Below are 18,445 nucleotides of genomic sequence, written 5' to 3' on the forward strand. Positions count from 1 at the left end.
TATATTTGCGGCAAAGAATCTTGAACTCTTTAGGGAAAGTATTTAGAGAAAAAAAATTCTAGGAGAAAGCATACTGCCATTTTCATTTTTGGTGCTCTTGAATGAGCTATACTGTTTAGGTTATGTATTTTACTTTAAACCCATCCTGCATTATTAGGATATGTATATATCTGTCAATTGATTGTGGTCTACTTAGTTTGAGTACGTTACCGATGATGATTATGCATTCTATATGTATAACTTCTTCTGGGTCTTGAATGTTTTCGGGCAACGGTTTCAAACTCAGTGGTGTCGTGGTGGCCATCTATGTAGGATGTTGAATGTTCTTCTACTACACTAATTTTTGGTTGGTTGTTTTATGAGATCAGTGGAGTTGTACATTATGTGGATTGGAAACTATATACATCTATGATCTATCTATTTGAGTAAAGGTAAAGATATGTTTTTCTGAATTGTTAAGACTTGAAAGGTGGAGATTTTAAAGTTAAAAGTGTGCCCTCTTGAATACAAATGAGAGTCCCAAATAATTGAGGGTATGATTAGGCTTCTTGGTGAAGGGAATTGAATTTGGCTGAGATTTGAGAAGTGGTTGTGATGTCCTGTTTGTTGTTTGATTTGACACGCTGAGGAAGAAAGCTAGATGTTGGATGGATATTATATCTTTTTTGAGTTTGGTATGATTTTGACATGCCAATTTCCCATTTCCCCTTTTTCATAGTTTAGATGTCAGTTATGTATATGTATATAAACCATGGGTTAGGAATATTTCTGAAGAAAGAAAATCCAAAATTAGAAAACCTCACACGACCTTACTTGAACATGATAGGTTGTAGAGATGAAAGCGCCACCATATTTGACAGCTACTATTTCCTACTTTACCAACCAAACTCTACCAACTGATCGTATGATAGCTTACAAAACAATATCTCCTTATCCTTTCCCTTTCCCCCTCCTTAAGTTCAGTTCAGATCTAATACAAGAACGTTTTGAGAAGGCTATGTTGATCGATCTCGAAAACAAGGGAAGAAAGGAGGAAGCAACCCTAATTCTTTATAGCCCTTTTCAGATCTTAGACATTACATCCTGTAGGATTTGAATCTGCTGCATAATCTTTTTGATTTTGATTCAAATAGATTACACAACACATTTAACTTATTCTGCTGGGATCTGTTCGTTGTTGTATGCTCAGGGGAGAATCTATTTCTCTCTTTTTTTTTTCATGTAATGTTTTGTTTGGTTGGTTCATGACTAAGTTAATTAATGGTTGGGGGGGCCATGACAGCCTAGCAGTCCACCTAACTGTTGCACATTGTGATTCCTTTTACAACTAGAAGCTGTACGATTCGTCACTTATAAGCATCTCTCTTTTTCTCTATGTTCCTTGTCTATAAACAAAAAGGCATTGAAGGTCCTCTTTTCTCGGTCGTCTTGTTTAGGGTCGTTTTTACATGTAGTCAAAGTGAGTTTGACACGACTTTCATGTACGACGAAGGCTCTCGAAATTATCATTTTTTTTTGGGTCTTAGTCTCAAAATTAGTATTCTCGGGTTAAACTATTGCAAATACTTATGATACAATATTATGATATCCTTGAAGTGAATTTCAAATGACAATTTAGATTGCTAGAGAGATGGAATTCATTTTGTTTCACATTCTAATTTCTAGCCAATTCAATTGAACTCTTATATGTATGTATATATATAATATATTTATAACGTAAAAATACTTAATGGTGTCTATTAGTTATGGTCTAAAATATTTATTCAAATAGACATAGACTTATAATGGATAAGTGAATAATGTTGGTTGAAGTTGATCATAGTGTTATGTAATAAAATAATGTGGTAGGGACCCTAAAATATGGTTGGTTTGTAATGTATTATGTACATATGGTTGATCAAATTTATTGGTTTCTTCATCAACATCTACACTTCTAGACCTACTCATTCCTTTATTATTTAGATATGTTAAATCATCATATGCTAGCTACTACTCTTTGGGTTCGGGTTCGGGTTCGGTTGTTTGATAATCATTTGATTTTTTATTTTTAAATTTAAGCTTATACACACAGCTCGTTTCACTTTTATATTTATTGCTATTTTTTTAAAAATCTATTTTTTACCGATATTTAAAAATCAAGTTAAAATTTGAAAAAGATTAATCTTGTTTTTATTTTTGTTAAAATTTGAAAAAGATTAATCTTGTTTTTATTTTTGGAGATTGCTAACAATTCAATGACTGTGTTTAAGAAATATGCAAATTATTGTAAGGAGTTGAGGGGAAATCGACCTAATTTAAAAAATATATATATATAAAAAAAATGTTTATCAAACTATGCCTAAATAGTTGTGTGTTAATTTTTTATTATACAAAAGTGCAAATTTTGCTCTTGAAGTAAGAAACTATATTGTTGGTAGAGATATATTGGTTATAAAGCCTATTATTGATAGCTTTTGCTATATTTATGATTATTTAAAAATTTTCCATAACATATTATCTCTAAAAATGTTATTCGTTGCAATTATTCTATATGTGTGTATATATATGGAGAGTAGATTGCACACGTGATATATTTTTTTAAAAAATTATTTTAAGTGATAGAATTTCTAAAAGTACTCACAAATATAGCTGTGATAGATCACGATTAACTATATAATACAAATAATCAATACAAATAAACATACATACAAATATATATTGATTTATTGCAATATTTCATATCATTTTACTAAATTTAAAAGTGACTCATTTTCTTCCCTAGTTTGTTGATGGATAACTATACGAATGTTTTTAACTAAAAATGGATCGTTTTTGGTTAAAATGTAGTGGTAGAAACGATTTTAACTAATAAAAAACTCTAAATAGGTAACTAAATTAGTTTACAAAATTATAACAAAAAAATGTATGCTTTTATTTATATACATAGAGTTAGATACACACCCAATACGTTTCTTTTAAAAGAGCTAAATAAAATTTCAATTTAAAAACATTTTTTTCGATGAATCATCCATGAAACCGTTTTTGGAAGGTTTGAATTTATATGTTTGGGTTTGAGTTTGTATGGATTTTAATCATAAACTTCTATTACAAATGTATCAATTTAGATTAAAAATTTATATAAATGTGTATTGATTTAAATCCTCGTTATGTTTTACTTGGATATACTTATAAAAATTGAAAAAGTTGATGAGTTTAAACTGATACAACTATTAATATAGAGCTTAAATTGATATAACCTCTAAAATTCAAGGTTTATACCGATACAATTGTTAGTTTAGAACTTATGTTGATACAATCCTCAAAGTTGAGGAGTATAAATTGATATTTGTCCTTTTTTTCTCTCTCTCAATAATATGAAACTAAATTTGTAAATCAAACATTTCTTTTTAACAAGTTGTAATGTTAAAATTGTACATCAATTCGTGATAGACTGCTATCGTTGATAGATGTATTAATAAAAAATTTATATTATTGATAGATGTATATAATTTATCGAAAATAGACCACTAAAAATAAGATTCAAATATTGCAATATATGACATATTTTGAATATGATTGCTACACGTGTAATCGTTAAAAATAAAAAGATAAACAAAGTTCGAGTAATTATATTGAATAGAAATTTTAAAAACAATAATCAAGTATGTATCGACATTTTAAAAAATTACAAATATATAGTAAAATCTATACTTTTATAAATGATAGATTTTTATGGTCGATGAGTGATCGACCAATAATTCCAATATGATCTACCACTTCTATCGTTAATAAAATTTAATCAATTTTGTTTTATTTATAATTTTTTAAAAATAATTATTAATATTTTAAATCTAATCCTTATAGGGAGAGGGAAAAAAAAAATCCTTTGATGAAACTGGGCCTCTCTCATATAGTTCGGCCCAAGAGTCGGCCCTTTCAAACATTTCTCTTCTACGAAATCAAACTGTAATTCTTCTCCTTACATTTCTCATTTCTCTGAGAAACTTTGAGAAGAAGCTGAAGAAATCCAAGAAAAATGGCCACTGGGATGAAGCTCCCCATGACCGTTACCTTGCAGAAGCCCATGGCTATGGCGGCTCCATCTTCCTCGTTTTCTCTCCATAGAGCCATCAATTTCAGGACTGTTTCCTGCTTAAACGCTACAAGCAATGCTAAAGTTCCTTTGCCTCCAATTAACCCCAAGGATCCATTTCTTTCGAAGCTCGCTTCAGTAGCTTCAACCTCACCTGAAACGTTGCTAAACCGCCCTGCAAATTCCGAGTCTCCTCCTTATTTGGATATTTTTGATGCTCCTCGCCTTATGGCTGCACCTGCCCAAGTAAGTTAGCTGTCTCTCGCCTCGCTTAATTTCGCGTTACTTTCTTTTGTTCCCGCTTGTGTTGGTATGAATTTCTGTAAAAGAACGGAGTCTTGTTAGATTGCTAATGTTGTGAGTTTGGTGATTTTCTTATTGGATAAGGTCGAAAGATCAATTTCCTATAATGAACATAGGTCGAGGAGGCCGCCGCCGGACTTGCCGTCTCTGTTACTTCATGGAAGAATTGTTTACATCGGAATGCCTGTAAGTTCTTGAATTAGAGTTTTTCTAGTGTTGTACGATTTAACTTGATACTCGAGGAACTATTCAACTAATAGCATGGGAGAATTTACAATGATTTTTTCAATTTCGTTTCGTCGAGTAGTTTCATTAAAGGAAAAAAAAAAAAAACGAACTATGCTATACAGAATTATACAAAATTAGAGCGTTTTTAACTAACTAGTGCACGCCGGAAAGGTGCTTCTCATGATTATCGCATATCTTTGACATCACTGATTCTAGTTGATTAATGAGTGATGTCGAGGTGTCTCAGGAGCCTTGTTGGTTGAACTGAAAGTGTTAGTTAAGTTCTCTTTTGGTGCTTCGGTACCAAAATCATATTAGAACAGAATTTGTGATTATATTCAGCTACTGATTTTGAAGTTTGGCAAGTTCTTTTTCCAAGTTCTCTTTTCTTGTATGCTGATTTTCATTTCTTTCCTCTCAAGTTGCATTAACCTGACTGAAATAGCCATTCACAATATAAGTGTAACATGGTCTTTTCATCTCAAGGCATAGTTGATTCGGAATGATTGAGAAACTTTTATGTCAACGCTATGAGTAGTTTTTTACTCCGTTTTTTTTAATTTAAAGAGGTTTTCAGCTTCTTGTGTATCTGATCACTGATCGCTCTTCATTCAATTATTTCTACTCTCAGTTGGTTCCAGCTGTTACAGAGCTAGTTATTGCTCAAATAATGTACTTGCAATGGATGGATCCAAAAGAACCAATGTATCTTTACATAAACTCCACAGGGACAACTCGTGATGATGGCGAAGTGGTAAGTCTTGACTTTGAATTTATTCAGTTACGTGAAGGGAGTGAAATTAAGCTGTTAGGAGCATGCACATCCTCTCCTTCCTTTCTGAAATCTTCTGCCTACCATGGGGGTTTTCAGGGCTTGTTTTCAGGCTATACATCTTGCTTTAAATCGAAGTGTTGATTTGAATATTGTTAAGTTTGATAAAAAATTTAACTTACCACAATTATTATATTTACACGGTTGAAGAGTTCGATCTTGTGCCTTAGTTATGATTCAACAATAGAAGTATATGATTTTTTCCCCTAATAAGTAAATACTTTTGTTTGTAAATACTACATATTTGATATGATTCCTTTCATAACCTTTTTTTCTATCTTAAGGGTGATTTAACATAGTATTAGAGGAGGAGGTTTTGTATTCAAACTCCAATAATGTCATTTCCTCCTTAATTTATATTGATTTTTGCTTGATAGGTATTTAAAATATTTTTCAACCCTTGATGAAGAGAGTTAAATTATTGATATAAATTTAATTTACCATACTCCATTCGTGTATGTTTTTGGTTTCCGAGATGGTTTAACAAATATCTGCTTGTTTGACTTGACTAGAAGTTCTTTTGTTTGAGATGCTTCAACATTCATTTTGTCTCCATTCAAAATCAAGAAAATCAATGTTCTAAACGCTCTATTGTTCCTCACTCCAAATGAAATTTTAGCCATCTTCTCTCCTTTTGGAATTAGTTCTTTTTGTATGCCTCATGTATTCTTTAAATTTTTACCCTCAATGGAAGCAAAATTTCTATACTAAAAATAATCAAGAAAAACAGTTGAAAATGTGATTGTAGTTTTTAGATTCTGCATTTCCAGAAATATGTTTAATTGTAATTCGTAAGACAGCTTCTTGATCACAAATATGTGAAATTTGGTGAGCTAGATTTATGAACACTTTTATTCTTGAGTGTCTACTGTGAGTAGTTTATTAAAACCAAAATCTGTTTATTCCCGTGCTAATTACTGCAGCAGTAAACTAATAGTAAAATCTATTCCTTCGTTATTTAGCTAGAGAATGAATCTATTCCGTGTCATCAGAACTGAAGGCATATAACTAGGATGACCATAATACCATGGAATGGTCATTCAGGTAGTTTCCTTCAATTAGTACCTAACACAAAAAGCATTGTAATAATAAGAAAAGAGGGACAGGGGTTCATTTGTCTCAGGACAAGAATGATAGAACAGGTTTTTCTAATTCTTCCTGACATAGTACACTCCACCAGCAATAGTTTGGAAATGGAGATGGAACTTTTACAATCTCTGCCAGTGGGGTTACACGAGTTGACAAGTCTTTCAGAATGTTGTGTGATCTGATCGTGAGAAGATATAAATCTTTCACAAGATTATCAAGTAGGAGAGGGGTTGGGTCTTCCTCTAGCTAGCTCACTATTTCAATATAGGAAAGTGGGTTTGAAACAATATGGATGGTTTAAATGAATATTGCAAAGTATGGTAACCGAGAGAGACCGAGAGTGGTCTTTCTGTCCACGAGCTAGCTTATTAATTTGAAGATGAAAATGGGTTTGAATCATATTGGACTTATCTTTTCTGAAAATTGTGCTTTAGGTTTCTGTTGATTTTGAAAATGGAAAAGGCAAAGATGTTAAAATGATCTTTTTGTTTTTCCTCGAATTAACTCAATTGCAAAATGATTTTCAAATTTTGGCTTCCAGAAACCTTTTTCTTGTATTTACTAATCCCCTTATTTTCAAAAGCATAAAAAACGAGAATGAATCTTATGACGAACAGGCCCCACAATATTTTATATTTGCTTACCTTTGTAACCAATCACTTGATAAATTTACAATACTCTTCGTAGGTTTATAATTGCATGCATTCATTTGTCAGTCTTCTTTCAACATGCTTAAATTATTTGACATTCAGGTTGCGATGGAGTCAGAGGGTTTTGCTATCTATGATGCTCTGATGCAGTCAAAAAATGAGGTATGTTTTCTTCTCCAAACCATTTGGTACATTCCTACTATTCTTTTAGTGGCAAGATGATAACTAGATGCATTTTGGAGTTTGGAATTACTATGACATTGATTGATACCTTGGTGTAAGTTTAACACTGCACCAACGGCGTGAATTCTGGTGGTAAGTACACTGTTTTCATGAAGTGGTAAACACTTAAAATTTCTAGGGTTGTAGATGCAACAACTGACCTGAGAAGTGACGTGCGGATTGATCTCTTTTGCTCCTGTAATCTGAATGGAATAATAATTATAATTTTGTAAAATAAGATTAAAGAAATTATTTTCTTTAATGTAAGCAGTGTGGGAAATAATTATGCCCTGTTGTTTAAATGTCTCATACAGATACACACAGTAAATGTTGGAGCTGCCGTAGGTCATGCTTGTTTATTACTTGCTGCAGGAACTAAAGGCAGACGTTATTCGATGCCACATGCCAAAGGTTTGATGCGTTTGACACGTTAATATCTGTTTACTTGTTTATTTGCTCATATAGAATGATCAAATTCCCCTTGAATTCATTTCCAGCGATGATACAGCAGCCCAGTGTCCCTTCATATGGTTTGATGCCTGCTAGTGACGTTATAATTCGTGCAAAAGAGGTCAAGACCCTTCCATAGCTTGATAATTTATTTTGAAGAGAACTCAGTTTCTATAACACTGATTTTCGCTGGAACTCTTACCACTTCGATGCAAGAAGTGAAAAGGGGAAATTTTGTTCAAAATCTCACTCAAGTAATCGTAATTAGAAAATCTTTTTGCATCTTCATACATTGATGGTAGGGGTGAACACTAAAACAAATCAAACCAAAACAAAATTTTAGATGTTATTGAAGCCGTTGGTTTGGTCCAGTTTAAAATTATAAGGAAATTGAAATTTTCGGTTTGGTTTAGTTTTGTAAATCAGATCCAAAACCAAACCAAAATGTTTATAGTTTATACATATACTAGATATTATAAAACCGAATGGAACTCTTATTGTATATGTAAAACCGAAAAATCAAATTTAACCGTTTATACACACAAAATAAAAAATCAAACCGAATTGAATATTTGCTGTTAGGATCTATTTGGATTATATATCCAAGAGTTAAACTAACCCGAACCATGAACGTCCTTAAAGGTAGATTTGTACCTTTGTTCCCAAATTTTTTCCAGGAAATTATGTTTTTCTCAGCCCTTCAGTTCTCCCCCCTCCCGCTCTATAAGGATAAGTTGAGCTTTATATATTTCATCTCGTTTTTCAGGTGCTAACAAACAGGGACACATTAGTGAAACTCCTAGCAAAGCACACTGAAAATGTAAGCCTAGACAACGTTTATTTTTTACTCTTTTTCTATTAACTCACGACGTAGGACATACCATATAATTCATCATACAACTTTAATATTTTCAGTCAGTAGAGACAGTAGCAAATGTGATGAAAGGAGGACCGTACTACATGGACTCAGTAAAGGCCAAAGAATTTGGAGTTATTGACAAGGTAAATTAATGCACAGATTTTTCGGGCAATAAGTATAATCAAGGTTTAAAATACTAATATGATAATATTGATAATGGTATTTCATTTTCACCGATATATTGATAGAGTATTGTTTTCGATGGAGATATATTGATAGAGTATTGTTTTCGATGGAGATATATTGATAGAGTATTGTTTTCGATGGATATTTATGAAAATCAAAATATTTATAAAAATGATATAAATTTAGTTTTGTTTCTACCTTTAAGGGAGCCTTTGAGGTAAGCAATGAATTATTATAGTTTGTGTTTGAGATGTAGATTATTTAAGTTTGGGTTATAATATTATGTGTTTGGGTTAAGCATATCGACAATCCTCGCAAGAAATTCTAAAAAAAAAGAGTATGTTTTCAAAAATGAAAAAACCAAACCAAATTCCTCTTATTAGTAACCCATATTCCATATTAGAACAAATACATTTATTGATTTATCAATATTATTTTTATGTGTGTATATAAAAAAAGATGTCGATTAATCTTTAATCTCGACGATGAACTCTATCAACAAATATTTTAGGCCATGTTTATAACATGATGCACATGTCATGTTGCTTAGTTATGCCAGTAAATTATAATTTCTAATTTGACAAGTTGGCTCCAGATTCTTTGGCGCGGTCAGGAGAAGATTATGGCTGATATGGCTTCCCCGGAGGATTGGGACAAAGGAGCTGGCATCAAAGTTCAAGATGAATTCTAAATCTCCTCTCAAATCTACTCTCCATTCATAGCAAGTAAGCCAATTATTTCACCCTTTTTGCCAACTCAAAACACTTTATTCTTTCTTCAATATTCAACATGACGGTGTCTAAGAGAGCCAATAGAATTCTATTTTTTTTTTTTTTCTTATCCCCGCAGGGGTTTTACTCATAATTCGTTGTTCCAAAGTGTCTCCATCTCTCTAGGTTCATAGATTTGTAATTCCTTTGAGTCCATTTAGTCGTTGAATTGAGGGAAAAAAATAAAACCATCCCAATGATGTTTAGTACGAAGCCTCCAGCACACATTCTTTCCCAATACTATATAAATGTGTGTCTATGTATTGTATTTGGTTCAGTCAACTTAGTTCGAGCTTTTTTGGTCTTTGAACTCTATAAGTGTTTAAGTGTTTAATAGGTTACTAAGAACTTAGTTCAAGTTTGTTTGTTCTTCAAATCTTTGAACTTTAAAAGCAATAGACTCTAGAATTTTCAATATTGTGCCTCAATAGTTTTTTTTCAGGGGTTTTTTAAAAAATTGAAAAAATAGACAAAATGTCAAATGTTTTATTTTTGACCATTTAATTTTTTTATTGACATACTACGGACAAAACTCAATATGTAATAGACAATACACATTTGGTAATAATTTTACTTTAAAATTTTGAAATTTAGGCTTGTATCTCCTAAATTCCATTTTATGGTTTTCACATTAGAATTATTTAAATTCGGGTTCAAATTTTAAAAACAAAATCAAGTTTTTGAATTTTTTTTTTCTAGTTTTTAAATCTTTGGCTTTGTTTATGAAAATATTGGTGTAAATTGCATAATAATACAAAGAAAAAAGAAAGGAGAAAAATATAGGTAGAAGTAGTGTTTATAATTATCGTTTTCAATAACCAATTACCAAATAAAAGACCAAGGGATTATGAATTCTATTTATTGTGACCACCTACCTAAAATTTAATATCTCACAAGTTCTCTTACATCCAAATGTTATAGGATTAAGTAAGCTAACTCGAACCCTTAGTAAAAAGAACCAAATACTAAATGGTTACTAGACAAATCTTAAGACTTATTTGTAGTAACCCTTTGGGTTGTGTTTTTATTTTCTTAGAAATTTATTTGACAATCTAAGGCCAAATTCTAAACTTGGAAGGTTTGTGCAAGTTGATATATTTATTTATTGGGTTTGCCAGTTAATTGTGTCCCAACTCGTCTCATGCATTGTTGGATCCAAGTAGTTCTCACCAACATGGTTTCGTGCTTAGAGTGTTTGAAAAAAAGAATATTGAAATTATCTCTCTTTTTTTTTTTGTGTAGCTTTGAAATATATTTGTAGTTTGCAGCAGATCAAGGGGAATGCTTTGAATTTAGTTCAATATTCCCACGTTGGATTGCACAACAGAGTCAACATCAAGGGATCCATTATTATTCTGCTGCAAATTTAATCTCCACCCTCCTCATACCTTACTCATCAAACGTACATCTGGGGTTTGTGTAACATTTACAAACTTTCCTTCCTTAAATAAAAATCTTAGATTAGATCACAAATGAATGGCTCACTTCTTTTACATGTTTTTTCTTTCTCTAACTGCTGTAGGTTAATCGAATGATCGTGGAAAAAGTCCTATAGTATTCTAAGAATATAGGTATGTGATTGTTTACGAGTGATTTTGAAATGGTAAAAATCACTTTTGACTATCACATTTACCATATTTAAAATCATTTTAAAACACATTTTTAATATAATTGATTTTGAGAATCATTTGGATGAAATTGATTTTGAGAAAATAAAAGCACTTTTCAAGGGATGTTGAAAGCCACCAAAAAAAAGTACTTTTGAATATTAGATAAAATCAATACATCATATTATAAAGTAAAATTTTAATAAAATAATATGAACTCAACCACAACACGTCAAAAAGAATATGCAACAAAAATCACTTTATTATGGTTATCTTTGACTCGTACAAAACAATCCATAATATTCTAGAGGAGTTTTTCTCATCGTTTTCTTTTTCTTACTCTACCTTGTTTGTTTCACTTGTTGTAATGTGTTTGTTGTTTTGACGATTTCTATAGAAAAGAAAAAAGGATTTAAAATTTTCAAACCAATTATTTGATACTTGGGTCAAAGTGATTGAGAACTGTGGAATCCATTTCTTAAAAAATAAAAAAGGTAATCCTTTTATCATTTTCTTTAAAGTCAGAGCTCAATAATGTATGTATGCAATATACAAATGTACTTGAAGATCTAGATTTTGGCATTTAGTTTGAAAACTTTTAGTTTACCAAAAAGAGGAGGAAAGTCTTTTAATTAATTTATTACAAACTTGATTAAGGTATTAAATGCGAATCTTATGAATCTTCTACTATATACTTAATATCAATCAAATCATATAGTGCTAGATGTAAAACATTTTTTAAAACATCGTTAAATTACTGCTTGATAGATCTCAATGTTTTTCTTTTGTAGTATAATGAATTTTTTGGGTCAATTGAGCGTTGCTTGTTAAAAACATCGATGTTACGTGGATATTCAATTCGAGTATTACACGTTAGCATGTTTCACCTTCGAAACTTCTAAATATTTTCTTATTAGTTATTGACTTCTAAATTTTATTTTTAATTTTTAAATATTAAAATTTTACAATGTTTAGAAAACTATATGTGTTTGTTAATTTGTCAACAATTATTTCTTTTTTAAAAATTAATTCTTCTAGTAACCAAACTACAGGTACATAACTCTCATTCATTTTAAAAGTTTAAAACGTTTAACGATGATGACTTTTCAATCGTTCTATCAACGACGTTTTGTTCTAGATTCTTTATTTCAAAGGCAACTGTGATTTTACTGCCACGATCTTACAAAAAAATGTAAAACAAATCAAACTATTAAATATTTCGACCGAAGATTAATCTCTGCTTTTTTTTTTTTTTTTGCTTCTATTTAAAGAAAAGGAAAAATAAAATAAAATAAAAGACATGTTTATATGGGTATGAAAGGAAATCTTAGTATAATTTTATAAAAATGTTATTATAACTAAAGATCCCAATTCAAATCTATCTCTCTTATATTTAAATAGACTTTGCAAGGATTGAGTTGGCCATGAGAAAATATAAAATTATATATGGAGTAAAATATCTCTCCTTTGTGTTAAATTAATTCAAAAATAAACTATTTGAATTATTAATATATAATTCTTTCATTTACATTGAAAGCCAAATTGGATAATATATAAAGATTCAACTCATCGTAGCTTATTTTGAAATCATCACTCTCTTTTTTTCTTCTCTAAACATGGAGCCTCTTCCTATCTTTGTTGGAGTCATAGGTAAAACAGAAAGAAAAATGAAAAAAACAAACAAACAAAAACTTGATTTTAGTTTGTATTAATGTAATCTAATTTTTGTTTTCAATCTTTTGTTCATAGTTCAAATTTTCTCTCTTCATTTTATGCATTTCAGTAGGGCTAATACAATTCGTTTTTTGCTTTTCAGGAAATATCATTTCAGTATTGTTCTTCATTTCTCCGATGTAAGTTCACTCCATAAATTCTCTTTCCGTTTTGTAACGATTTTGTTCATTTCTCTTAACCCCTCTTGGTGAGATTGTTTTTTTCTTCTTCAATCAGATTAGTTAAATTTTTGTCAACATAGTTGAATGTTTGTTTAATTAAAATCTCTCTACTTTCAAATCTAATCTTAGTTATGATATATTTAATTTATAGTCTCTGTTAGGTTTTTTTGGTTTATTTTTCTTAATTAGTATTTTCATTATAGAATTTGAAATTATATTCTTATATTATATTCAAATGCATGAAAAATTGTTGTTGTAGTTATTTAACCCAATTTAGATAAGAATCGATTTTGAGGGACTCACTCACCCTAAAGAAAGTTTACCTCTAAAAGCATAGTTTTAATAAACTTAGATTACTATTTCGAGTTTGATGTACTGTTACTCCCTGGATTCAAAGTTTGATCATTAAGTTAATGGATATTAATGTGATGAATTTTGTGCAGAAAAACATTTTGGAGAGTGTTGAAGAAAAGATCAACAGAAGAGTTTGATAGTCTTCCATATGTTTCGACATTCCTCACAGCTTCTTTATGGGCTTATTATGGTCTCATTAAGCCTGATGGCTTTCTCATTGTTACTGTCAACATCTTTGGACTTTCCCTCCAGATCTGTTACCTCACCATCTTCCTTCTCTTTTCACCTCCACACATGAAAGTATGTCGTAACTCGTCCACACCGTACCTGTTTCTCATCGTTGCCCTACTTTCGTAACTTTTGATTTGGTTTTCGACATCCTTGAACATGACTTTTAACCATTTCCATCTCTAAACTTACAACACTCGACTGCTAGCTGAATCACATCTAATCATTTTTTGCAGAACAACCAATTAAAAAACATATTTTTCAGAAAAGAAAGGTAACCCAACTAGTAGATAAGTGTCAAAACTCACACGACTAAAGATACGATCCAAACATACATTACGAATTTTGAAGAACATGTGTGCATCTAAAGTTAGACCTTTTTGTTTTTAGATTTTAAGAATATAATTAAACATTTGTTCTTTGAGTTTTCAAAAGGAATTCTTTTTTTTTTCTTGAATTTCGATTGTGTGTATATATATTGATTTATTAACGTCGTTTCGTCATATCATTTGTTTACTAATCATGTTTGTATATATTTTCGTAGGTTAGAACAACAACTTTAGTGGCAATTTTTGACGTTGGATTCGTGGGAGGAACAATATCGATATCGTATTTCATGTTACATGGAAACTCTCGAATCAATGTGATTGGATTCATTTGTGCTGCTCTTAACATTATAAATTGCGGTTCACCCCTAGGAATAGCGGTTAGTATAATTCTCTCCAATTAAACTCTACCAAAGTTAATTAATGTCTAGTTTGATTACTATTCATTATTTGGATCTCAAAGTTTTTTTTTTGAAAATCCATTCTTAAGTGTTGAAATATTATTAATAATGAAAATGAAAATAATGCAGAGGAAAGTGGTGAGAAGTAAAAGTGTGGAGTATATGCCATTCCTTCTGACTTTGTGCATATTCTTAAACTCTGGGGTTTGGACTTTCTATGCTCTTCTTGTCAAAGATCCCTTCATTGGAGTAAGTTTTCTTTTTCTCTCATAATTATATACATGTATATGTGTGTGTATGTATTTGTTTGTGTTTGTGTGCGCTACATTGGTTTTGTTGCGATGTTCATGTCGATATTTAGTATATTGTTAATTGTTAATCTAGTATGCACTAAAATGATCCTTGTATTTAATGTTTGATGATAACCTATTAGTCACAATACGTTTTATTAATCTTTGTCTATATGCTAGCTAAATTTGAATTTTAATGACAACGATATAACAACGAAAGTTGTTTTTTATAAGTTTTTCTAGGGTATTGTAATTAGTAGCACTTAGACTAACAAAATCAATAAGTTCGTTGATGTCTATCAACACTATGAGATGTTGAACCTACTGATAAGTATCTTAATCTCGACTTCAACAAAACCATCTTTATTATATCAATTTAAACTTTAAGTGTCACTCACATTAAAAATTGATATTCTTTTCCGTTTTTGATAATATATTTGTGTTGAATTGCATATGTAATTGATAATGCCATATAATGACTTTCTTTTGTAGGTACCAAATTTTATTGGATTCCTTCTAGGATTGATGCAATTGGTAATCTATGTCATTTACATGAATGGACCTCAACCTTCCCACATCCCCATCTCATACAACAAAGAGGACACTTCTTTGTTACATGAACATCTTCTTCCACCACCTTCCGAAACCACGCTATCTTCAAAAATCAACCAATCCTAATCTCTTGCCCGAATCAATATTTTAAATTTAAACGAACCAAGAGGTATCAGTTGATCACAATACATTGTAAATTCAAACCAAGAGCAACTCTAATCTCTTTTGGCCGTACAATATGAGGTATAACATATTTATAGAGATCAAGCTTATATCAAGTTTTGAGTTTTATGTACTTTGTATGATCAAATGATAATTTTCTAATTGGTTGCATATCAATAAATTTTGTTTACCATGAACGGACATTTCTATTTGTAAAAGTTCTTATTGACGATAGTTATATAAGTTTTATATATATGAGGTAGGAAAATGAAATCGATCTCTCTCTAAACTCGAAGTCGATAGTTATATAAGTTTTATATATATACCAACAAACTAAATTATATTAACAAAACTAATAAAAGAATAACAAACTTTGTTGATTGCCCCTCCAAACTTATACTTAACTCCAATATTATTTTTGAAGAGGAGGTTGAAACAGTTAAACTCTATGATTATTTTTGTAATTCAAAATTTCCTATATTATTAATAATAAAAATAGTTTAAAGATTCCCTTAAATATGTACCCTTAGTAGAATTAGAGATCAAATATGTACATAATGTTAAGAAAAAAAAAATCAATTTACAACAAGAACTATATAAATTGTAACCTTAAACTTTTACGAGTGTGTTAATTTAAACCTCGAACTTACACCATCGTATGAATTTAAAACCTCAATTATGTTTTATTTAGATACACTTGTGAAAGTTTAAAAATTTACATTGATATATTCAAATTCAATGTTTAAGTAGATAAATTTATTAATTTAGAGTCTAAATTAATACCACCGTTCTTAGTATACGGTATAAATTGATATTTGCGTATTATTAGGATTGAAACATTAAAGTTAGTTTTTCCTTTAGCATTAAAAAAACCAAAAAAAAGTAGACATCCATGAGGGAAGGAAAAAGGCAGCATTAATAAAAGGCACGTGGAATATGTTGATTTGTTATTTGATACAAACAACCATGGCCACGCCATCGCCATTGACGAACGCTTCAAAGCACGCGATTCTCCCAATTTGCAAAAACAAAGAGAAATGATATTTTCTATATATATATATATATAAATGACACCCTTTCTAAAGAAAAAATATAAATGAATTTACATTGAAAAATCAAAATAATTATAAAAGAGAATTTAGTGTAAATAAAAATAAAATATTTTATATGAATATTTTAAAAAATAACAAAATAAATTAAAATATTAACAAGTTGTATAGCAAATTTTTGGATTATATTAATGATTGTCTTCTATCATTATAACATATTAATATGACTATTGGTGATAGAATTTGCTATAGAATGTAATTATTTTTTAAAATTTGATATTTTTTAAAATTTCTCTATTTTATATTCCAACATTTTAACTCACTTAAAATAAAGTATTTATTTAAGATTTTTTTTAAAATATTGAAAAAATTAACTAACTATTTACCAAAATCACTAAAAAAAATAAAGTTCATTCAACTTGATTTTGATTATGTTATACACATATATTTTTTAATTTTTTTTGTTATTTATTTATTTTAGTTTTAATAATATTTTAAAAATAATTATTAAAATAATCTCTACATTTTGATTGAATATATATGGCTTTTTTTTTCCTCATTTTTTTTTTGATCTTTTGACCCAAGGTGATCATAATCACACGTATCTTTTATCTTTTATTTGAAGAATCAATATAACATGATTAGAAAGAATCTTCCAATAAGAATTGAGTATCAATAAAGATTTAATTTTTAAATCTTCCAATTAATAAATTAAACCACTACCCAAATAACCTATTTTTTATATTGGTTATTTATATGTTTAGATATATTTTAGCTTAATTAATTTGACATTGACTTAGACATGTCTATTTCTCGACACAAATCTCAAATACTTAAAACATCATCATAACATCAATAGAAGACACGACCATTTACCTTCGAAATAGTCGATCCTATAAAACTCCTGTCAATTCTATATAGCCACAAAGTAATGAGTTCCTTAAACAACGAAAATAAAAGTATTTTTTAGTACAACAATCGCGAATTGAGAAATTAAACTTTCGACCTCGGTGAACATACAAGTCAATATTACTTAACTTTTTAAAATGAAAATAAAAGTTAAAACATTGATATTGTGATTGTGTATGTCGAACTACTCTTCCGATGGAACGTATGATATGCATATATAATTAATATTATTGGATTGTTTTGTGATGTTTTAATTCTCCTATTATAAATCATTATTAGGGATATATATATATATATATATTCTAATGTGATAATGGTCCAAACTCTCAACTACTCAAAGGTACTCTCAAATAACCATTACCTCACTCTTACTATCTATTCAATTTTTCATTATCATAATGGTCCCTTACAACTTATAAATACTATACATTTTTTATGCAATAAATGAATCAATATTAGCATATATAATACTCCTTAATTTCTAAGTTTATTTTTGGAGAAAATAAGTTATAAAGATTGAGTCATCTAACCTGTATTTTTAAAATTGTAAAAATAACAAATTTAAAAATAGATTATCATCAGATTATTACCGTCGTATTTGTCAAATTTGCAATATAAAAAAAAAGTGTTATGAGCTGTTTTTTTTCTAAATTTTTTATCATCTAATGCAATTTTTCTTTATTTTTCATCTACCTTTTAAATTATTCAAAATACTTTTAGTTCTTAAATTTCAAAATTGCCAACATTATTTGAGTTTGTTTCAATTTAGTCACCATATTTCAAGATTTCACTTTTATCTTTATTTTTAGTCTTTAGTATAGATGCCGATTAATTAATCAAAATTATGATTGATTAATTAATTTTATTAATTTTTACTATATTTCATCGTTATTAAAATTAAATTTAAAATTTCGTTTCATAATTATTTTAAATGAAGGAACATATACAAATACCAAATAGTGAAGTATGAGTATATAGTAAAAAATTAATAAATTGAGATAAAAACTAAAC

The 18,445-nt window shown here is 29.5% G+C and overlaps 2 protein-coding genes across 2 annotated transcripts; both read left to right on the plus strand.

Annotated features, from left to right (window-relative positions):
• The first annotated feature begins 3,936 nt into the window (after nt 1-3,936).
• LOC101211351 (ATP-dependent Clp protease proteolytic subunit-related protein 3, chloroplastic) lies at nt 3,937-11,154 on the plus strand. Its single transcript, XM_004144732.3, has 10 exons — nt 3,937-4,318; nt 4,460-4,561; nt 5,235-5,357; nt 7,277-7,336; nt 7,711-7,807; nt 7,894-7,967; nt 8,613-8,666; nt 8,762-8,848; nt 9,487-9,616; nt 10,904-11,154. The coding sequence occupies exons 1-9, from the start codon at nt 4,016-4,018 to the stop codon at nt 9,580-9,582; spliced, it is 996 nt and encodes a 331-aa protein (XP_004144780.1). The 5' UTR covers nt 3,937-4,015; the 3' UTR covers nt 9,583-9,616; nt 10,904-11,154.
• A 1,715-nt stretch (nt 11,155-12,869) lies between these two features.
• LOC105434717 (bidirectional sugar transporter SWEET16) lies at nt 12,870-15,729 on the plus strand. Its single transcript, XM_031880753.1, has 6 exons — nt 12,870-12,918; nt 13,085-13,121; nt 13,607-13,817; nt 14,290-14,451; nt 14,602-14,721; nt 15,255-15,729. The coding sequence occupies exons 1-6, from the start codon at nt 12,885-12,887 to the stop codon at nt 15,438-15,440; spliced, it is 750 nt and encodes a 249-aa protein (XP_031736613.1). The 5' UTR covers nt 12,870-12,884; the 3' UTR covers nt 15,441-15,729.
• The last annotated feature ends 2,716 nt before the right edge of the window (nt 15,730-18,445 follow it).

The sequence above is a fragment of the Cucumis sativus genome, chromosome 2 (assembly GCF_000004075.3).
Source record: "Cucumis sativus cultivar 9930 chromosome 2, Cucumber_9930_V3, whole genome shotgun sequence".
NCBI lineage: Eukaryota > Viridiplantae > Streptophyta > Magnoliopsida > Cucurbitales > Cucurbitaceae > Cucumis > Cucumis sativus.

What these genes read in the sequence shown, in the direction of transcription:
- LOC101211351 (XM_004144732.3), top strand. Translation starts at nt 4,016, where the DNA reads ATGGCCACTGGGATGAAGCTCCCCATGACCGTTACCTTGCAGAAGCCC. An exon ending in TTGTTTACATCGGAATGCCT is followed by an intron (nt 4,562 to 5,234) that starts GTAAGTTCTTGA and finishes TTCTACTCTCAG; the next exon opens with TTGGTTCCAGCTGTTACAGA. An exon ending in CTCGTGATGATGGCGAAGTG is followed by an intron (nt 5,358 to 7,276) that starts GTAAGTCTTGAC and finishes TTTGACATTCAG; the next exon opens with GTTGCGATGGAGTCAGAGGG.
- LOC105434717 (XM_031880753.1), top strand. Translation starts at nt 12,885, where the DNA reads ATGGAGCCTCTTCCTATCTTTGTTGGAGTCATAG. An exon ending in TTGTTCTTCATTTCTCCGAT is followed by an intron (nt 13,122 to 13,606) that starts GTAAGTTCACTC and finishes AATTTTGTGCAG; the next exon opens with AAAAACATTTTGGAGAGTGT. An exon ending in TTTCACCTCCACACATGAAA is followed by an intron (nt 13,818 to 14,289) that starts GTATGTCGTAAC and finishes ATATTTTCGTAG; the next exon opens with GTTAGAACAACAACTTTAGT.